This window comes from Ciconia boyciana, chromosome 3 (assembly GCF_034638445.1).
Source record: "Ciconia boyciana chromosome 3, ASM3463844v1, whole genome shotgun sequence".
NCBI lineage: Eukaryota > Metazoa > Chordata > Aves > Ciconiiformes > Ciconiidae > Ciconia > Ciconia boyciana.
In genome coordinates this window covers 115,592,728-115,615,742 of record NC_132936.1, presented here as the reverse complement: position 1 = coordinate 115,615,742, position 23,015 = coordinate 115,592,728, and the positions used below count along the sequence as shown (strand labels likewise).

The window sequence follows — 23,015 nt, the reverse complement described above, 5'->3', positions numbered from 1 at the left end:
CCCCATGTTTGTATGTTTTAGCTCATTGGTGTGTAGTAGGATAAGTGACTTTCCTTGCTGATGATGCTGCAATTAACATTTTGTTATAATGGGCTGTGGTTATAAGCTGCAGAAGAGGGAGCTGGAAGCAACAGCACTAAGCCATTGCTGAACACTGCTGGGGGGAGTATTTACTGGGTTTGCTTTCCCCTGCCCCATTGCAGTTTACAGTATCAATGGTAAAATTACCCCATGCAACACTGCTTTTAAAGCAGGGGTAGCTTTTTTCTTTTTTTCCCTCTGTACTGCTGAAGCAAGCTGACTCCACAATAAACCTGTAGACTAAAAATCCTCTAGTGATACCTTTCTTTTTCAGTCTTTCCACTCAGAGTATTACAAGAAAGGGGGTAGGTTGGGACTGCATCCATGTGCTCAGAGATAGAGGAGGAAGGAAGGCTGGAAGGGGGGTTACTAGGGGCAAACTCTGGTCAGCAGTAGGAGGTTGGAGAAGGAACCACTCTTCCGCTGCTGGTGGGGGTGGCTCTTCTCATACCTCACAGGGAGGCCTATGGTCATTAATAGTAGCACTGCCACTGTTTGCTGCTTGTCATTGGTATTTAATGTGGGTCCATTCCCCTTGTTAGAGACTGCTGTCTCAAAGGCAGTTCTAGTGGTACTGTGGCAGGCTTGCAGTGTGCTACTGGGGAGCAGAGCAGCTGAGCTCCAGCTCTGCCTCTGCTGTTCACCTGGGGGCTTGGACTGGCTTATCCTGTCTCCAGTCATTTTGCAGTATTTTAGGCCTTTACTTTAGGGGAAGTGGAGCTGTTGCATAGACTGGCACTGGTTTCAGAGGCTGAACATCTGCTGAAGGAAGCGAGTAATAAAACCACTGTGCCCAGTCCATGGAGCCAGGCTAGTGCACATGGAATTCCTGGGAAGTCATCCTGTTTTGACAGTGGATGGGGCACTATTACATAGAAACCCTCTGAAAGTAACAGCTGGCACTGCAGCCCAGGTGGTGAGACATGAGGGATGTGCTCACTCACAGTTCAGTAGCCACTGTCATCTTTTGATTGTATCTATTGATTTGTGCTTTGTTCCCTTCCCAGACTTGCCCATTCTGCCACCAAGGTAAGGCACTAGGACATTTCACAAGTCCTCTTTCCAGCAGGGTGGATGCTGCTAATGATCACCTACTACATAATTGGCTGTCCTTGCCTTCACTTTGGGATAGCTCAGGTGGACTTCACTGTGTACTTGGGGGGGAAGAGTCATACAGACCCTGCTTGAGCACTAATTTCCATCCAAGACACAGCACTCCCTGATGGTTGAGAAGTCATTTATTTATGAGGATAGCACTTTGAAAGTGTATGGAAGTCTGAGGTGAAAAATGGAATCTGTTCCTATTTCACTCCAAAGCCAACCTGAACAGAAACAGTATTTGCTTACTGTTACTGGCATGGCTGCCAGGCACACACAGAAGCAACACCATATCTAACAGTCCTGCTTCACACAGAGCTAATGGCTGACAACACATTCCACATGCCTCTGCAGTGCTTTAATACCTCACCCCAGGATTTCTAGGCCTTAACAGCCCTTCACTAAACCTCAGGAAAAAAACCTCAAGCATCCAGCTGCACAGATACAGGAGTATGGAGGTACTCTTGACCAACACTAAGCTATAGGAACAGTTTAGCCTTCTGCAGTTCAACATACCTGCAGAGACCATGCTACTGCACGGGTATGCTGGTCTTGGTACTCCTGTCGTCTTTGCCATGCAAGGGTGTGTTGCTGTGAAACTGCTTCTACAAACATTCAGGTGTGTGTTTTGAAAAATTGAACTAGTCCCCAAACAACATGCCTCCCTCTGCTCATCATTCCTCAGCCTTGGAGGCTATTTCTAGGCCTTAGTTGGTTTAGGCCTAGGCCTAGTTCTAGGCAAAGGCCTAGTTGTAGGCCTTCAATGTTTACTCTGGTTTTACTATTAGAGATGACAGCAATGTTATTTCACTTAAGGCACTTGCTAGTAACATCAAGCTCAGCACTGCAATTAAGCAATGTTGAAGGGAAGAAGTAATAGTTCGTTATTACGTTGGCATTTTGCCACACTCCTGTAGCAGTCCACTCCCCAGAGCAGGAGTTTGGCTAAAAGTTTCCAAAAGTGGGACTTCCAGCTGTGCAGGGTGGCGGGAGGACTGCCACCTACCAGAGAAGGTTAACAGTGAGCAATACCATCCACTCAAGGATCCATTTTTAATGTACTACAGCAGTCCATCTCATCTGTTTTACTTTTTCACAGTGCAGGGGGGGGCTGGAAAAGCCTAGCTTTCAGGGGAAATGTCCACACTCTTCTGCAGGTTTACACTGTAACCAGAACAGCCTGCACTGAGCCAACGCATTACTCCAACTGATCTGGCACAGTCTCCTCACCACAGGATGCTCTTTAAATCCATTTCAGAACCCCTTGACATGAATCAAAAGGTGCTCAACTTTATAAGGGCTTTGGGTTACTGTAAGCAAACTGATCCCTGGTCAGCCAAGACTGCCTGCCTCAGTAAAGTCTTGGCCAAAAAGCAGAAGTGAGCTTAAACCAATTTGGGAGCAGCTTAGGATGTCACATGCTAATGTGACATCATGCTAATCTCCAGACATTACTATTACAAGAAGCAGCTAGGTAGCAGGTATTTTTGTGACCAGAAAACACTATTGCCAGTGTATAGCCTCATGAAAAAACACTTTACTTTCTTACGTGGAGGTTTCAGTTCCTCCTGGGTGATTTGCTATTTTCCCATTTCCCAGAGTGTACTGTAAGTCACCTTACTTCCAACAAGTGAGCTCTCTGCAAACAAAGGAGGGGAAAAAAAAACCCCACCAAAACCCCAAAACCTGTCAATAGTACAGTTGCCAACTTGGTCTTCCAGAGATCAGCACCATGTTTTGGGACAACAAATACACCAAGACACTGATGTTACTTGGTTTGTTCTCAGGCAGTAGCAAACAGTGAGTCTTCTTAGAAAGCTGTTCTCACATTACTGCGTGGTCACAAGCTTTACAATCATACTGATGATCCTAGATCCACGGGGGCACATGCATAAATCCATGCTGGGATTCTTGATTTTATCCTGCAGCAGCTGATCTAGTTCACAGCGCAGCTCTTTCACCAGCTCAGCTACCTAACACATGGTAAAACACAGAGGTGAGTGTAAAGCTCATGAAATGCATCTCCTCCATTCCAAACACAAGCACCTCCCTCCTTTTCCTTACCTGGTGAGAGGCAGCCACAAACCGTATCCACCCATCATCAAGAGAAATGACAAATTCTCCCTTCTGCAGCTGCATGTGAACCTGCCCACCTCCAAGCAGGACCAGTGGGTACACTGACACCATACTACAGTCTCGAATGAACACGCGGCTGGTCTTGATTTTCTCGTGATACACCAGGTAGGGGCTCTCAAAGTGCCTAGTCTGGAATACATACATACACAACATCCTTGTTAAAGTGCCACATTTCTTCCTACCTGCTCAGGCAAATATGGGCCTGCCTGCCTCTTCCACACAACTTCTACAGCTGCAAAGAACAGCAAATGTGCCTAAAATGCACCTGCATGACTAACTAACAGACTCCCTCTGACCTGTAAGAGCTGCCAGTCCCTTGCTCCTCCCACTTTGCAGTGAGCATGTGAGAAATGAGCTAAGTGATCAATGTTGCCTCAAGGCCCCAGGTTCTCCACTTCATGCTAAGGACATTTTCATGTGCACGTTTGTTACGCTCTTTCAAAGCAAGAGTTCAAAGCCTTTGTAACCCCAATATGTGGTTAATGATTAAAAAAACCCCTTTTTTAAAGCAAGTAATTTATATCCTGGAAAAGCAATGAATCATCAAATACGGAGACAGACTTCACGAGACAAATATTACCGTATATCATGGCAGAGAGAGAGGAGCTTTTATCTAAGTATTAGCTATTAAGCTGGAAAGGAAATTAACTTCAGTGTTTGAGGACCCACAAAGAGACAAACCAGAGTACGTCCCTGAATTATTTACCAATAAATAGTATTTCAGCTGAAGAGACAAAGCCTGGGGAAGGGTGGTAGGGAGAAGTCACCTACATGTATGAAGGTGCTACACACATGCATGCAATCTCAGTCAATACTGAGGAGAAGCCAGGGGAGCTTTGCAACTGCAACATTTTTGTGTCCAAGTTTGCAGATTCAGCTTAAGAAAACATGAACTGCGGGGGTTACTGCATCTGCTAATTCCTTTCCAGAGGCTGGAGTTTAACTGTGTGCCCAACTCTTAACTCAGGAACGCACCATTATTTACAATTCTAAAAATAATGAAGATTTTTTTTTTAAACATCAATAGGGACCCTCACTGTAATCTCAACTGCTCAAGCAAAGGTGATTTCTTTTATGAAAAAGAGCATGCTTCACAGAAAAAAAGAATCCTGACCTGATAATTCACAGATGAAGGATGAATGTGAACATAACCATCATTTTTGGTAACAAACTTCAGCTCTTCTGCTTTTGGTTGCATTTTGACCGCTCCTGTACTGGTCTTCTGGTATTTGCCCTCTGGCTTTTTCACCTGTATGGCAAGATAAAAAGTTATAAAAATCTGCTATACCAGAAAACCTTTTTAACTTATGTTTTAATTTTATCAAAACCAGAAATTCTCAAGTAGTAACATGAGTTACTTCTACTGAGTTACAACACAGTAACATGTCAAGTCACTAGAGACAGATACTACACTCCAGGTGCTGTCTGTTCATTTGTAACCCTAACTTCATTTGTAACCTCAGCCTTCTAAAAAGCTGTAATTTAAAGTAGCTTCTTAAGAACATTTGCTGCTGGCTCTGTGTGACACTAAAATCAGCCTGTAGGAACAGCAGCAGTCTCAAGCAATACAAACTGGAGCTCAGCTGCCTGGCAAGCATTGGCAACCCAAGCCAGGCTCAAGGCTGCCACAATCAGCCCAGACTGAAAGCAGGCTGTGTGGATATGCTACACAGCAGAAGGGAAAGTGAAAAAGCATTCTTTTACCTGGACAACATTGGGATACAGTGCAGCACACAACATAGCTGAGATCAGCTTGATGTTCTCTGCATTCGAATTTGCCTGTGAAATTAATGCATGCATTAGGTATTCTACAGGTAAATCTATAAAGGTAAAGCCCTGCTTCTGGAATGATTGAATTCCTGAAACTGGTTTATTTTTATAGCTGCACTACTGTGCTTTATAGGGGAGGACCAGTTATGGCTCCTAAGGTCTCAGGCTAGACCTGGGCTGTGTTCCCCCCACTCAATGGAGCAAACTGGCCACCAAACTATCTTGATGCAGTTAGTGCTGAACCTGATTGTTCCCTAACGTCTGCCTACAAAGTGCCTTGCCCCTGAGAGAAAGCAAGCAGAAGTTGTCCCAATGCACAGTGAGACTCCACAACTACCAAACCCTTATTACCTCATCATGCAGCCCTAGGAGATCTCTGGCTCCAGAGGTACTGCTTTCTGAAGATTGTCCACAATGCTGAAATATTTCACTGCCTGCTCTTTAATGTAGTTCTGTTCCCACCTTAGTTGGCACTAATCCCAACATTCAGGCCAGGTCATGAGTCAGACCCGTGCCCTTCCACCACTTGCTGACTTTTAACATGTCAAGTCAGCACTGTTTCATGGTCTCAAAGGAGCAGGTTTCAGCTCACTTCCACATCTGGGCTTGTTCTTCCTGGGCACATAAGGCCTCATGCAATCGAGGCTAATATCAGCACGTACGATGTACAGGGAAGAAGAACAGAGCAGGTAGGAGGTGACCGTTACAGTGTGAGATTACAAAGCCTGTGCTAAAAATTACAAAGCTTCTCACCAGGCTGTGGTGAGAAGCCCAGCAGTCTAGAGCCCACCTGGCACCCAGGTCAAATGAAAGACTGCAGCATCGTTTTGGAGCACTGAAATGCTGTGAATTACCTCTTCTCCTGTGGCATCCAACACGCCATCGCCTCCTTGGGACCACTTCTTCTCAATGTCCCTGGCTCTTAATCCCTCCTTCACAAACCCAATGTCAGAAAGCAATTCTGTGAATTGCCGTTTCAGACTGGCAATTTCCTACAAACAGACAAAGGGCTGTGATGGGTGCCACACAGAGCTAGGAGAGTCTTCACCAGTTGCTTATTTTCATCACTAGGACTCTGCCAGTGTCTCAACCCTGTGCAAGGCCACAAAAACTGACTTACCTGAAGAACTCTTCCTGACAGAAAGTTCTCCCTGCAGTAGTTGTAGCTTGCCTGAGGGCCCTCTTTGATACTTAAACACCATCCCTAGTTGAGAGGATGGGAGGAAACCTTTAATGAAATATTTCAGCTTGAATTTCAAGCACATTACAAACCTCTGAGAGAGCGTACTGAAGTTTAGCTCACCTTATAGGCCTGGAGAAGAGCCAGGTAGTCGCTGTTTCCTACTGCAAACTCCAACTTCTTTTTGTTTGCTTCTTCCCTTTTATCCCACGGTGACACCTAGACAGGCAGTAACAGATTAAGTGTGTACTTCCCCTCACAACTTAGACAAGCCATTGTGAGAGCTGCATGGCACATAATCTTTGGTATTTTCACAGCAGCTCACAGGTCAGAATGCAAATTTTCTCCATGGATAACAGAAAATATAAGGCATTCAAAAATGCCTAGTCAACAGCAGGGCACCTAAGTCCATTGCCCTGTCTAACCATAAGAGATCCAAAGGTAAATTTGTGATTGACCAGCTCACAGAAAATATTTATTTTTGGGCCAACCTCTCGGCAGCTGCAGAATGCCAAGATCCATGAAAAACACCATCTGACAAATCTTAGCAAGTTAACAGAGCTGAAGCTCATCAAATGAGAATACCTATAATAGAGAAGAGCACAGCAAGTCTAAAATTCACTTGGGTCTGAGAGAGAGAGAAGGCGATAGGAACTCAGGACATTAAAAAAGCTGACTTTAAGTTATTCTATATCAGCATATAGAAAACAATATGCAATTAAATAACTAGAACAATCTATTTCCAATTCTTTCACAGCTATCCTCAGTACAAACTATTTGCACTGCTAATGATAGCAATCAAAACTTCAAGAAAGTCTGACTTTTCATGCAAGTTTGTACATTGCAGTAGATTAACAACAGCAAGAGCACCTGTAAGTACAGCAGCTGATTCAAAAAGCCAAAGTGAAAGTAAACACACAAACTGAGATCCAAACTGAACTCTGCATTCACAGCTCAGACATGTCAACTTCATCGTTATCACTGTTTCATAATTATTTCTAACTGCTGCTTATATTACAATTCATCTTCAATTTTTACACCAAATTTGGACAAAATGGACTGGCTGTACTTCTTAGTTCAAATTAAAACTAATATCCACTCTGTTTCTACTGTTCACTCATAATATAAATAACATTCTTGTCGCTGCTGCATGGTTTTGGTCTTCTGCTTATAACTGGACTTTTTAAATGAGCACTGCATTAACATATAAACAACTTAGGCTAAAAAGGAGAATTAAAATACTCAAGTGTAGTACGCTGCAAGTCACAACAGCGTTTTGCTGCTTCATGAAAACATACCACTTTCAAAGCGGGATACACAGTTAAGAATACTTACAAAAGGCGACTTAAAGGCCAGACTGGCTGCTATAGTTAGTGCAGGATCTAGGCAGCGGAAGATGGTGCCAAACAGCATTAGCTTGCCAATCCTGACATCAACAGGCAGAGAAGCCAAGTGATATCCCAGAGGGGAGAGCTTTTCATCTGGAGTTAATGCTCCCAAGTCTTGTAGTCGCAGCTTTGATGCTCGCAAAGACTCAGTTCTAGGGGGCTCAATTAGTCGTGATAAGACAGAGTGAAGACTCTGTGCAGAAAACATCTCCAGAATCTTAATTCTTAAGGAGGGAAAAAAAAATTAAAAAGGAAAAAAGAAAGAAAAAAAAGCAGCTTAGTTCCACACACAGGACAAAAAAGCAAGCTTTATAAAACTAAACCAAAACAAAAACAGAAAACATGCTTCTAAGAACATGTTCCCTAGAAGAGGGCTTGTAACCCATATTTCAAGTCAGGAAGCAATGTGAAATAATGAGGGGGGACGACAGGGGGGACAGTGTACCTCATCCAACCTCAGAGAGTCCATAAGAACAGATTCTTATTTAGCACACTAGGGTTTAAAATAAAGTTTTTACTGTAAAAAAATGATTGTGTTGTTTGGTTTCCTTTTTGTACAAAGGGGTGCACAGTGTGCAGCAGGGATAGGAGGGCCTCTTCATTTAGTATTTGCATGAAGGTCATGCTTGATCCAGGTTGTGGCTTTACTGCACTATGCTGCACAGAAACACCGCAGGAGAGTTTACAGTGTAAAGGGACAAATGTACAGGAATGCAACTGTCTTCTCCGGTGATGAGAGATCTGAGAGCCATATCTTTTTCCTAGGATCAGATGAGAGCTAAGGAATGTGAAGAAGGACAGGGAGAACTGGTGGAGTGTGTGATTAGGGGGGGTTCTGGATGCAGAGGCAATGTGATAGTAAGATCAAAGCAACCAGCCAACAGAGCCTTAGATCTCCATAACAAATTTCTTGGTTTCACAATGTGAGAAAACACTGAGGAATCTAAAGACCTTGGTAATGGCATTCCAGGTGCTCCCTGCAGTGGAGGAAGGGCATTCTGCATGCTGGCTTTTTCAGGTAATACAGGAACAACAGCTCACCTTAGACAAAGCTGTTCCAAGGGCACTCTTTGTATTTCTGGTAACTGCTGTTTTATAAGCTGATGGTTATAGTGATGGCTACTGAAAAGATGAAAGCAGACGCCTGAGGCTACACGGCCTGCTCGCCCTTTCCTTTGCAGAGCATTGGCCTTGGACACAAATGTGTCTTCCAGACTTTCCATTCCTTTGCTTGGGTCGTATCTACAGGAGAGCAGGAAATAGGCTTATATTCATGAGTGCAGAGTGAACAGGCTGGAGGTCAAGCAGGCAGATGCTGCCAACTTCTGTATGGACACAATTCCCACCCCTGCAGTTGGATCTGAGTATAGACTGGCATCTTCCACCTTGCAGCAGCTTTCTGCAGATCAAGTTCCTTTAAGTTTTTCCCAGCTCTTTGGAAAGCTAAAGTATGCAGCTCAAGGCATAGAGCAGTTTCCCAGATCACAAAGCCCTGAGGAATGAATCCCAGTACCTTTTCTCTTTCATTTTTCCAGAATCAATCACATACACCACATCATCAATGGTGACAGATGTTTCTGCAATATTTGTAGAGATGATGATTTTGGTAACTCCTGCAGGAGGCCTGAGGAACACAGACTGTTGTTCTTCACTAGACAGTGAAGAATGAAGTGGATAGACAACGCACCTGGAAGGACAATATAACAGCATGCTCAGTGCATCTCCAGCCTTTTCCCCCTTGGGAACAATCTGCCTGCACACGCTTTTGCCTCACTAGTACCAGACACTGCCCACAGCCTTTCAAAACAATATAAAACCAGCAAACCTCTCTGCCCTATCACCTTTAAGACACAGAATCATAGAATCATTTACATTGGAAAAGACCCTTAAGATCATCAAGTCCAACCGCTAACCTACCACTGCCAAATCCACCACTAAACGATGTCCCTGAGTGCCACGTCTACATGTCTTTTAAATACCTCCAGGGATGCTGACTCAACCACTTCCCTGGGCAGCCTGTTCCAATGCTTGACAACCCATTAGGTGAAGAAATTTTTCCTAATATCCAATCTAAACCTCCCTTGGTGCAACTTGAAGCTGTTTCCTCTCGTCCTATTGCTTGTTACTTGGGAGAAGAGACCAACCCCCACCTCGCTACGACCTCCTTTCAGGTAGTTGTAGAGAGCGATAAGGTCTCCCCTGAGCCTCCTTTTCTCCAGACTAAACAACCCCAGTTCCCTCAGCTGCTCCTCATAAGACTTGTGCTCTAGACCCTTCACCTCAGCTTCGTTGCTCTTCTTTGGACACGCTCCAGCACCTCAATGTCTCTTGTAGTGAGGGGCCCAAAACTGAACACAGTGTTTGAGGTGCAGTCTTACCAGTGCTGAGTACAGGGGGACAATCACTTCCCCAGTCCTGCTGGCCACACTACTCCTGATACATGTTCTAAGGGAAAGTGGAGAAGTTTACAGAAGGGACAGGTCTCAGAATAGAGTTGACCAAAATTCTGCCTCTTTTGAAGAGTCTAGAATCTGCCATTTATAATGCCAGACTGGAAGAAATCACTCCAGCTAACCTTGCCATGGACATCTGTGTAAAAACTGTTTAGTCAAGGAGATCCAATTACATCTCCAGGTAACAATCTAAGGCCAAATGCAACCACAACTGAATGTGTTTCAGCAAACATTCTGAAACAGAACAAGGGCTGAGGTGAAGTTTTCAGCAGTCCACTGAATCATGCAGAGCACAAAATGGAGAACCCTCATCACTAGGGTCTCCGAGAACTTCAATAACTAACCTTCCTGCGTTGAGAAAAAACAAAGAGAGCAAGCCAATAAGATAGTAGAAAAGGAATTACTCTGACTGGAGTCAAGACCTTCATATCATAAGCTCTCTCACACATTGAATAACCTTTATCCCTGGATAAAGTCAGGCTTTGTGCAGGAAACTGCTCTTTTATTTATGGGTAGAGACCAATAGTTTTGGAGCTTTTCTGCCTTACCTCTTGCTATGCCTGTTATTAAAAAGAGCATTACACTGGAGCTGCTCATAAAGCATCTTGATTTCTGCTAGACCAGGCAAAAATATCAACACAGCACCTATATACATAGATTTAAAAAAAAAAAAATTAAAAAAAAAAATCACTCAACAGAAAGGACAGCATGATATTTTATCAATGTGCAGAAGGCCCAAGTCAAAACTCCATCTCTGTTTTGCAATTATTGTACAAAAACCACACAGGCTGCAACAGTCCCTCACCAAAGACTTTCCAAAGTAGAAAATTCTCACCTTCCCCATCCCATGTACATCAGGGGCTTTGTTGCTCAGCTAGAACTTTATTTTTTTTCAAAAATAGTCAGTAACTACAGAAACTCTGCATGAACTACAGAAACATTAGCTTTGGGCTGTCTATAAGCACACAGCCTCCATGAATCTACTTTTGTTTATCTCTCAAGGACAATGAGATTACCTGGGGGGTATGAATGTCTGCCACCAACTATCCACTCCAACAAGGCTTCGATCAATTCCAGATTAACTTTATCCAAGTCCATGACAGACATTGTTTTCAACACTGTCTTGTTAACCCCTGGGGAAAAGGAAATAAAACACACAGTAAGTCCATCTCTTGTAAAAAACTTCTGCTGGATGCATTGAACCAGTGTGGCTGCACAACCAACAACACCTTGGTTTAAACAGCATCTGGCTTAAACCAGACAGAGGTAGCTCCGTAAGTGACTCAATGCGGCACATTCCCCCTTCCATGCCTTTCTCTGTTTCAGCTCTTCCCTTCCTTTCTCATGCCTTACTGGGGCTGACATCTGCCCTGTGCACAGCCTAGACCAGGATTCATCTACTAGCAGAATGACATGCACACATGCTAGTGGAAAGAGGAGCTGAAAGCCTTCATATGGCCACTTACAGATATCTCCAGGGCTACCTTCTCAAGCTCTCTCTTCTCCCTTCCAATGTTTCATACACCAACTCAAAAAGACACCCAGATTCCCTTACTCTTCTGAGATGGTAACTGCCTAGCAGGAAACCGAAGCTTTTAAGCAATGGCTTTCACTTGATACCACTGTGGAGCTCACCATAAGGGTATGCAGGGAGAAACTCTTCAGAACTAAGCACAAGGAGGATTTTGATGATGACAGAGTGGGAAATTCACGGAAAGGTCTGCCTCTCTTAAGCCATTCAGAGTGACTGAATTTCTCGAGGCGGGTTTGTCACGCTGAAGTGACCTCCTTGAAATGGGCAGATACATGCTGTGCTTTAAGTAAAGCTGCTCCAGCAAGAACAGATACAGAGAAGAAAGTGGAATTAACAAGGCATCTGAAAAGGGATGGAAACAGATAGTAGCTGAAAACTGTCTATTTTCAGATGCTAAGAACTGTTTTCGGCCAAGATGTTTGTTCTAGTTTAAGAGAACAACAGGTTCTGTTTGTTTTTTTTTTTTAAGCTGGCAGGAGGTTTCTGATCTCATCTAGAAGTAGTGACCTGCTTAACTTCACAAGTACAAAACTCTGAATTATATAGATGCATTCAACATACAATATTATATGCTAATATACCATGTTGGCTGGTAAATGCTATATGCCAATTTATTAGATTTAAGAAGGAACTCACCTTTATATCGTGTAAGGAGCTGCTTCAGAGTTAATTTTTGGTCTGGGTCTGAATCTCTGACAACTGTGTCAGTGCCTTCCAGAATGCCAGCACGTCTCAAGTCCTCCTCTACTTCTTCAAATGCAGTTCTTTTGTGTCTTCCATTCTGTTTGTTTTCTTGCTTTGTCTTGCGCCTGTAGGGACTACTGTCCTCTAAAACATACCTGAAAAGCAGAACAACATTTAGTGGCATGGAAAGAAGCCTAACAGTCTCCTTCTAATAATTAGCTGCAGAGATAGGGTATCAAAAATATTTATATATAAATCCAAGAGGAACTTGTATAAGTGGGTTGCAAAACCATAGACAGTATCAAGGTCAAGGTGTCCTTGCATATTGGGATGTTAGCCTTTTAAAAGCTGTGATGCGAAAGACTAGGACTGCAAACTTGATCTTGACAGCTAAGTGGGAAGCTCAGAGCAACGATGTGCAAGTAATTTACAATAGCTGATCAATTTACTATCTGCAATATCTGAGCTGCTGTGACTCTCCAGTAACTACAAATGGTAACAGAAATCTGGTACCTGAGCTGCAAGGTAGGGCTGACAAAAAGGAACTGTTTGGTATCCTACATTTTTCACCTTCAGTGCTGAAATCTACCTTCAAGTTTCTTTTGCTTGCCAATGTCTGACCACCACTGAAACAGGTAAAACACAAGCACTGACAGACTCTTCATGGCAAAGCGCACATTTTCTTGAGTGCTTATGTGGTATCTGATGCAGAAAGGCTTGTTTTGGCATGAGATCCTAGACCTCATTGCAGTATAAGAAGTATGGTTTAAAGTCAGTGCTTTAGTAGAACTCCAAGACTGCATGTGATGGGGGAGATTTGAGAGGATTTAATTTTTAAATCTATGCACAGAACTATTGCAGTCTCAAGGTCAACAGTGCAACCTCAAAGGCCAAATACATCTGAGAATGTTTGGCAATTTCATACCTTGTCATTGCAATCACATCTTCCAGAAAAAACTGATCCACAGGAAATGTTCGACCTAAAAGGAAACATGAGAATAAATCTGCATGCCACACAACACGCTGAACAGAGGAAAAAGAAGATGGTTATCATTTCACACAGGTTATTATGTCATACACTGGCTTCACAGCTCTCATTCAGACTGCACTCTTCAACACAATTTCTGTCTAGGACAAAAAGTGGATGCTGTCCGAGCATGGTTTGGTAACATGCACTTACACAGTCAGAGAAGAGCTGATACATTTACAGGAACATATCAATGAGGCTACGTGTTTCTGTCATGCTCCATGTAATAACTTAGCAATTTAAAAGGCACATTTGGCTAAATGTGTACACATCCAGCTGGATCCTCTCACTGCTTCTTTTTCACAATGATAGAGAAGAGTCTTCAGCTGTGGTGAAACTAGCTCAGGGAACACCATGCATGCCATGTCATTTTTGTCTTTTGGGGAAGGAAATTCTGCTGGTATAGACACAGCACAAAAAAGGCTCCATTTCCAAGTCTTCTCTCTCCTAAAGTTCATTGGTCTTTCCTTCTAAGCCCTTGGAATCATAGTTCTTGTACAAATCCTCATTTTGCCACTTCGCAAATTAGCCCCTTGCACTTGAATTGAGAAACATTTCGCAAGCAGAAATACTGAAAACAAACCCCTAAAACAATGAATGTGACAAGATAATAAAAATGAACGGTTTTCACCTGGTATGTTAATAATTGGACAGGAGTGAAAGTATTGGGAAAAAAGCTCTGCATTCAAGGTGGCACTCATTAGTATAATGCGCAGGTCTGGCCTCTGAACCATTATATCCTTCAAAACCAGCAGCAAGAAGTCACTGAAGAAAACAAGCAAAAAGACATTTGAATTTCTTTAGTGTTAACTTCCAGAGTCTCTTTTTTTCTCCCCATTCTGTCCACCTTCCTGGTGTTTTCAATAGCACAGTGATACTAGCACAGAAGCTTGAGCTTCTCAGAATGGCTGGAGGCTAATAATGCAGTAAATTAATGGAAGGCAATCTGCTTACTTTTTGGTTGTCCCTTACTAGAGTGTCAGGATTACTTGGCAAATTCATTTATGCAAAAAGCTCTAGCTACCTTATAAATTAATTACATTAATGACAACACAAGAACATTAGATAACAAATTAACTCAAAGTAACAGATGAGTCCTTTTTGCTCCTCCTCCTCACTGGAAGAGTTATTCGAACTTAACTACTCTTCCCTGCTCACTGTATTCTTCCCTACATATTTATAGCTCTTGTGGCATGCCTAGAGGACTGGCTTGAAGTGATTTTAGATGAGAAGGAAGAAGAATTCTTGAGAGATACAAGCCCTTTTATGAGGCTAAAATATAATCTGACCTGTAGAATAACAGGTCAAAGTCTCCTGGAAACCCACTGCATTGCAGTGTTTCACAAGGAAAACATCAAAGAAAAGGATCCTTGCCACTTAGTTTAGAGAGATACTGAAAGACATTATCTTTTGCCTGGCATCAGCAGCTAAGTGGGGTAAAACTGCAGGAAGCTGGAGCAGCATAGGATGAGACTGTCTAGAACTAGTAAAATCTATAGACTGGAAGAAAATGTGAGCACTTGTCCCTTGCAGGTGCTCTGCTGAAGCCTGCATCAATAGAAATAATTCTCAAAAGGGCATGTGAAGAATTAGGGTATTTGGTAAAAGCTGAAACAAGGGAAGAATAAGAACCAGACAACTGTGGTTAAAAAGTTACTTAACCCTCCAGCCCCATCCAAAACCTCTTTTCCACACCATTGCAATGTGATGGCAGATTGGAGGCATAGAAATTTAAGAGACGTGCTTTCTTTGCAAGTTGCTGCAACACAACTTCCTACTGCCCAAAGACAAGAACCTAAAACCAGACTCCTTCCTCCATCCCACATTACTGCCACAGGATCAACAAGTCTGACTTCAGTTACTTGCACCTTAGTCACCTTTATCCTTCAGACTATATTTCTTCATTTTGCTTATGGGATAAGAGATTATTTACCTTTCTTCTGTTCTTTCGTGAACTTCATCAACAATAACATGTGTGATTCCCTGCAAAGTCAGATCTCCTTCCAGCCTTCTCAATAGCACACCAGTAGTGCAGTACAAGAGTCTGGTAGCTGAGGACTTGAACGGTAAGACAAAGCATTCAGTTGACTTTGTGCAACTTAACATAGCGCAAAGAGAATATGTATTGCTGTAAAGCATTCGGTTTCAGCTAGAGTGCCAGGTTTGACAGAAAGGGAACAAGCAATCCCTGCTGGAGATGGGCTGAATGATTTTTCTTTCTTGATTAAAACTTAAGAGCATCTGCTTCTTACCAAGGGACATTGCTAACTATAAGGGGTAAACAAAAAATCTGAACTGTTTTTCCTGTGGAAGTTGCTTTCTGATAAACAACTCAGATCTCTTGTTGCTAGAAAGATTTAGTGAATCTTTTTTTTAACATAGTTCTTGGAAAGAGCAATCAGCTGCAACATAGACAAAATTTTACTTCCAAACCTCACAGCAGTTTGAATTCAACCCCCCCTTCTGGCTGACTGAAGCTGTACTCTTCAATCCCCACTTGGGAGACAAATGGAAATGGAGACAAGTGGAAATGAAGTCAGCAGCCTTCCAGAGGACAGAAGTATTACTCATACTCTCAGACCCCTTCACCTGTCTCAACAGAAAGCAAAACAACAATACAAGACATAGTACTGCACTCTCATTCTGTAAAGTGGACTGTGCAACTTGAGATGAAATAAAATATAGAATATATTTCATAATATAATATAAAATATAGGTGATACAGACTTGCTTATCTCACTGTATGGCAGATAGAGGGCAGAGATTCTGTACGCTAGAGAAGCACTAAGCACATTTTAATAGAACTAAACGAAAACCAATAAACAAAGCATATATACCTTTACACTTTCTAGACGGATCTGATATCCAACAGTGAGTCCAATCCTTTCTGTTCTTTCTTTGGCTACGTGTTCAGCCACAGAAATGGCAGAGATCCTGCGAGGCTGAGTGCAGATGATGTTTGCAACTCTGCTTGGAGATCCTTGCAATGAAGCATCCAAAATAAACTGAGGAATCTGAGTGGTTTTCCCACATCTGCATGACAAAATCAGGGATTAATTAAAAAAAACCACAAGCCCAACAGCTTCCATCCACGTAAATTAAAATGACTGCATTCTACTTGAAATTTGCTTTGTTTCATTAGTGTCATCCTTAACATGAAGTTCACCTAGGACTGCTGTCACTGGTCACAGATGGATCGTGACCCTAACCTTGTGAGGACATGGATATGTATTTCACATTCTTCTGTGTATACTTTGATACATGAAGTCTGTATGTGCAATCACACTCTTACCCTGTCATGCCGCTCACAACAAGAACTTGGTGGCTCTCCAGCAAATCAAGAATGGTTTCTCTCTCTTGCCATGCAGGGAGCTTCTGTCTTTCATACAACATGGACTGGAAGCACCTAGAAGACTGATGCACAAAACCAGACAGCATGGCAGTAAGAACACCACTGGAGTGGAACAGAACCATTTGACACAGCAGCCTGTGGCTTAAATATTTCTTTCTCTAAAGTAAGCATGAAAACAGATATTCTGTTCTGTACATTATACCTTTTTCAGCCGAAATTGCGTGCAGATTTTAACATTTTCATTATACAGAGACTTTGCCTGCATATCATACTTTTTGGAAAGCTTTTTCTTGAGCTTCACATAACTCTCATTCTCCACAACAACTTGTTCAGGCTCATCTTCCTCCTCCTCTTCTGCCACCTTCTCTTCTTCCTGAGGCTCTAACACTGTCGAGGCTTGAGACAGAGAATGTACAGTTAGGTATTCTTGTTACTAAGGAACGGGACCCCACGCGCACTGCAGAAAAGACACATGTTCCAGGAGCATTCTCAACAAAGAACCTCGTTATACGGGAGCTGAGGGCCTGCAGGACTGTTTTTGACATGCATTTAGTTCAACACTACCAGCAAACCTCCCCTCACCCCATTAAACAAATCACAACTTCTCCACCCACTTGTCGCTTCCCCTGTACCAGGTCTGCTCTGCAACACCATGGTCTGAGCGGCCACATGGTGAACCAGACTGGTAACTGGTTTGCCTTCCTGAACGTTTTTCACGTGTCTCAACTCCCCTCTCCATTTCACCACACGACCACTTCTATGGAGCACAAGACTGTGATGGCAGCACCAGCTTAAATTAAACTACACTATAACATTAAGTGTTAGGCCACTGCTAAGTACTCTTAAACCAAGGCTGAAACTGGACCAGGTACTTTGGTGCCTACTGCCTATCAACTGAAGTGGGATTTGCTCAGACCGTAAGCCAGCCCTTGAAAGTTTTAAGGCTACGTTTATCTAAACAAGGTATTTTATAACATAAGGAAGCTTATTTGGAATCTCTGATTTCAATTTCTGGAACCAAGTGTCTTTGTGTGTAGCTGTTAAAAAAACTGAGTAATTTGTTTTACTATAACAAAAAAGTAGGCTGTCACTATTTAGGTGCTCTAAAATGTGATGCAGTTGTTCTTGAAAACTCTCTTGAAGAAAGTCTGCCTTAGATAAAACAGTTTTGGAATTGAGAGCTTGAAGGTCATCTATGCCATGAAGTTGCTGTCACCCTGCCATAAGCGACACAGTCCCAACTCTCCCCCTGTGAAATCAACCTACTTGCACTTGCATGCAAAAACAGGGATGATACCTTGAACAACATTCTAGAACTGCCTGCAACATTTACTTAGCCTTAAATCCACCTTTACAAAATTAATTTTGAAGAGGGGCTGGTAATTTTAAGTATTTTTGTTTTTTAAAAAATGATGTTTCTGAATTGATGAGTAGCAGATGCACCAAAGCTTGCAATCAACCTTCCCTGTACCCTTCCAAGCACATTTCTCTGGTCAATTTTAGTGAGCTCACACCACATCTCACAATGGCTTTTTATTGATTGTGTGGGAATAGGCATTGTTCACTCTGCCAACCCATTACCAAACTCATTACCTCTCTGCTCCTTTAACTCAGTTCTTGCCAGCAGAAAACCTCTCTGCTGCAGCTTTATTATGGAAAGGACTTCCTGAGGCACAGACAGATTATGGATCTGGCTCACCACGACCTTAATCTCCAGAAATAGATTTGGAACAGATGCCTGAATTGGGCTGCCTTCTCTTTTTTTTTTTTTAAATGTTTTTTACTGTTCTTAGCCCAGAAACTGTAGAGGGAAATTTGCTGTACCTTCAGACATTCGATGTGAACCCGAGGTACTCTCTGTCTGTAGCTTTACCGAAGGTGTTGCCAGCAGGGACATAGGAGGAACACTATACTTATGGTAAGTATTTTTAAGTAACTCGCTTATTTCAGACTCGTCTTCTAAGCAAGTCACTAAGGTATACACCACTGGTTCATTAGACTCTGCAGCTATCAAGGCCTTTCCAAAGAGGAATTCAGCAATGTGTAAACGACAAGCAAGAGGTAGATTCTCGTCGGTGGAATAAAATGCCACAAGAAGTGCCTGGTGTGGATACTTGTTTTCTTCAGGAAATCTTACTTCAAGTTCATATATGGGACCATCACTGTTAGGTCTGAGATGAGCATCATCTACAGAGTTCCTGGATGGTTTTAGTGGGTGGTTTGGAGGGAATTCATGTCCAAATCTGCATTTTGAACCAAACCTGCAGCCTCCTTGGAGATAAAATTTACATATTTCCTTTGAAGTCTGCTTTGCTGTGTCCCTAGTACAACCACCCTTTTGTTTAGAATTGCTGAGCCTGTTTGCTAGGTATTCCAATTCCAAACTAAAAGTCCAAACACGGTTTTGAATTCTTTCTACAAATTTTTCTCCATAGATTGACCGGAGGGCAAAAGCCTCTTCTTGTCTCTGTTCTAAACATTCTTCTCGACTGGCTTCAGCAGCTGTGGCAGAAACCTGCACCTTCTCTCCATATCTTTCGGTAAAGCACTGCAATAGCAAATACTCCAGTGATGCCCCAATATTACCATTGCAGGATCTCAGTACTCTCCTACAACGCTCACTGTCAAAACCATACCTGCAACAAAACAGAGACAACATGGCAACAAGTGAGTGACAGAGACTTGATGAAGCAAAATAACCACAGATCTGCTTGATTAGGCTTAGAGTAAGGAAACACGTATGGCATGAGATACTATTACTACTACTGGGGGAAAAAGCCCGCACCAAAATATTTATGCTATTTTAAATGACAGTGGCAGGCAGTAATTTGGTGTCTGTGAATGCTAGTCTGTTTTTTATAAGGTGACAAATTAATTTATGTGGCATCTACCTCACACCTCAGAATGTAGCACATAATAGTTACAGGATTAGAGTTCCCAGTTGAACTATATAAATTAAACTCTTCAGAAAAAGCCGAGTCCTGTCACATATAAAACACTCTCAAAAAAAGCAAAAATAGTTAATAAATGCTCATATCAGAGCAAAACGGATGAAGAACGCTTACAAGGTTTTGAAACATTACCTTACCTGGAAGAAACATACATATAACAGCAATGCTCCCTGAGCTTTCCCAACATCTGTTTCATTGTCTTGGAGAAAGAACTGAAAACTTCACTGAAAAAAGGCTGGAGTGATTTATTTTCATAAAACCATTATTTTAAATTAATCTAGTTGAGGATTAAATTTGTAGAAGATACAAACTCATCAGTTCTGCACATAGAACTTCCATGGAGTCAAGAGGAAGTCCAAGCACTGAGGGCTTACATTATTGAGACTAGTGATTTACCTTTTCAGGATACATATTATTCACTGAAAAGCATCACCTGGAGAGTTTGTGCACAGCAAACGAAGACACTTCACTTTCCACAATTCTGTGCTCAGCTGGCTCAGCAGACGACCTTGGTATTATGTCAGGAATTTCCTGATCTGTTGACCAGCACTGTTCATCATCAAGGTAATCAGGTTCATCATCATCTTCACCAGAACCAGCTACTCTGATAAAAAGAGTTATCAAATTAAAATGAAATAAAATTATACTGTTGAGTAGACACAAAACCCTCCCTCTGCAGTTTTAAATCCTCCATTTAAATGGAGGATTCTGCTACCCCTTTCCCAGAGTTAATATTGTAGAAGAACAAAGCAGACTCAAAACCACAGGATTTGAGATCAACTTAAAAGTTAAGGGAAAAAAAGAATACTGTTTTCATTTCTAACAGTGTGCCTGTTAAAGCGTGCTCATCTAGAAGAGCTAGAAGCAGTGCCACCATTTAAACTAACTCTGATTCAGGAGCCAGCTCCTGCCCTTGAAGCTCTTGAAGAAGTTCTTTCACTCTTCTCTGATTCTCCGATGTCATGTGTATGGTCTGCAGAGGCATTCTTGCTTCAGGTCTCTGTTTTGTTTGCCCTCCTCTTCTGGCAGGGGCATTTGATCTAAAAATTAAAATAGAACATAACAATGACTTATTTGCCTGGCTCAAATGATCTTGACTGAATTGGGGATGTGTTAGGACTCAACCCTGTAATTCAAAACAGGAAAACCAAAAGAAGACAAGTCCATCACCTAAGGATTATTCAGTTGGGTTCATTCTTACGTGACCAGGATGTGTGTATCTATATCTGCGCACACACATGCATGCACAGATATATTTTATCCTATGTCAAATCCAAAGTGATCTAATAAACACTTTGCTAGGTAAAGCTGTTCTCAGACTACAGTACAACCACGTATTTCTAAGCTAGATTGGTCACAATACATTCAGGATACTAAATTCATTCTACATTGCTTATTTTCCATGGCCCAGCTTCTGCTTTGTAATACACAAAAATTAATATCCTGTTTTTATTAGTGTTTTCTGATCAAAGAGGTTCTGAAACTATTTATGACCAAAGAAGAAAATCAGAGGTTCTAATCTTTTTTAAAAAAACAATTTCCTAGCTATAAAATGCTAAAAATGTTAATCAAAAAAGCCATATAAAAACTGCTTCATACTAAAACAGCTTCATCACCCCTTCACTCTTCTGTATATTCAAAGATGTCCAAAAAACAGCCCCAAAGCATCCCAAACATCTCTATGCCAACCCCCCCCCAAATTAACAGAAAGACCTGGATTCCAGCCTTGGTTCCTCGAAGAGACAAAAATCATCTCCATCGTCCCAAATTTTGGTTGAACGTTTCCTATTTCCACCAAGTTGAGACTTGTTTGAATGGCCACTGCTGCCTCCTCCTCTTCCTCCTCCTCTTCCACTGCCTCCTCTCCCTCTTCCTCCTAGTCTGTTGGGCTTTCCTCTTTTCCTCCCTGCTGAACTCATGTTCTCTTGCTGAGGAAGGGAAAAAAAATAGCCCTTAGTTATGAAGATGATTTAACATGTTGCAAATGTCTGGGCACACATTACATTATTTGTTTTTCCATGTGACAAGAGAAGATACCCCCTCAAACCGCAGTTAATTATCTGTATGTTGGGGTATATGTATGCACCTGAAGCAAAATTCTTCTACAACACTGTTAAACAAGTTCTGTGGTTTTAGAAAATAAAAGTAATATTCCTCACAACTGTTCAACCAAAAACCGCAGGATCTCTGGCAAAAGGATGAGCCTACCAGCAGTGCTGCCTAGCCTGGAAGCTCCACTTCTGCCACTCTGATGGAATTTTCTTGGACATGGGAGCCCAAAGGACAAACCTTCAGGGGAACTTTTCACAGCAGAAAGCAGCCTGTGTGCTGCCACTTTTCGACTTGGGAGTTTGCAGGTCTGAGAGTAAAAGGTTGAAGGGGAGCGAAAGCCAAAGATACAGTTTGTTTCCACATTAACCTGCTCCTGACCCATCCCCTTCTGCAAGGAGCTGCCCAGATGGCTGAGAGCTCTGTGGAGCCTGGGCAGGGGAGCGATTAGGGACCTGTCTTGAAAAACTGAACCCCTGCTCTCCTTCTCACAGCCAGATATTCACCAGCTCTGACACAACAAGCCCATTAGTATTAAGCAGTTGTTGTCAGTGACAGAATGGCCCAGCATCATGTTCCTGCAAATGGAAAGCTATTGCAGGGACAGGTGAGCAGCTGTGGACAGTCTGGCAGGAGCTTATTACCTGGATCTGTGCACTGGCACCTCCAGAGCCAGGACAAGAATGATGTGGCCATGCATGTGTAACAGCCCAAATGGGAGCTTGGACAGTGGCAACAGTTCAGGGCTTGGAAAGAAGCAAACTTCCCTTTTTGTTCTCCCCACTGGAGCTCCACCAGGACTGGACAGGATTTAACAGAGAAGCTGACCCCGCTGAGAGCAGCCTGGCATACATGAGGGAGGCTAAGAGGGCGAACACGGCAGCCGGACATAGACACTTGCAGTCTCAGTCTCCTTCCTCCCAACACACAGCACGGAGCCCCCGGCACAGAACAGCTCCGCTTCCCTGCCGACTGCTCCAGCACCTCCCCGCGGACCCGCCTCGCACACCTCCTAGGGGTGTCCGGTCACCAGCACCCCGCAGCCGGGGATCCCCAAACCTCCTCTCCTGGCCCTGCCCCTCCCTCACCGCAGGGTCCGCGTCCCCTCCTCTCGCCCACGTTCCCGGGACCCCATCCCCTGCCCACCCACCTCCCCTCAGCTTCCTTCACGGGCCCCCGCGCACCCCCTTCCTCTCCACGGCGCCATTACGCCCCCCACACGGAGGCCTTCCCCCCCCGCTCGCACCTCTCCGCTCCGCAGCGGCCCGGCGCAGTGTCCCCTGACCCGGAAGCGCCCGCCTTCCCCTTCCGG

General features: G+C 43.0%; 1 protein-coding gene across 4 annotated transcripts; it reads right to left on the bottom strand.

The window, feature by feature from the left end:
* Positions 1-86: 86 nt before the first annotated feature.
* DHX57 (DExH-box helicase 57) lies at positions 87-23,002 on the bottom strand. 4 transcript variants are annotated; one of them, XM_072857218.1, is made up of 24 exons: positions 22,950-23,002; positions 21,368-21,582; positions 20,542-20,694; positions 20,088-20,258; positions 18,528-19,339; positions 16,906-17,099; positions 16,644-16,765; positions 16,189-16,384; positions 15,285-15,409; positions 13,983-14,116; positions 13,250-13,304; positions 12,277-12,479; positions 11,123-11,239; positions 10,655-10,751; positions 9,167-9,340; positions 8,695-8,895; positions 7,601-7,877; positions 6,389-6,484; positions 6,206-6,289; positions 5,940-6,077; positions 5,020-5,094; positions 4,430-4,564; positions 3,244-3,444; positions 87-3,152 (listed from the first exon to the last, which is right to left on the bottom strand). In XM_072857218.1, exons 2-24 carry the CDS (start codon positions 21,571-21,573, stop codon positions 3,009-3,011), a joined length of 4,110 nt encoding a protein of 1,369 aa, XP_072713319.1. In that variant the 5' UTR covers positions 21,574-21,582; positions 22,950-23,002; the 3' UTR covers positions 87-3,008. The 4 variants fall into 4 exon arrangements, with proteins under 4 accessions (XP_072713319.1, XP_072713321.1, XP_072713320.1 ...); XM_072857220.1 differs by having other exon boundaries at positions 21,380-21,582; XM_072857219.1 differs by lacking the exon at positions 22,950-23,002 and adding an exon at positions 22,348-22,529.
* Between the last annotated feature and the right edge of the window lie 13 nt (positions 23,003-23,015).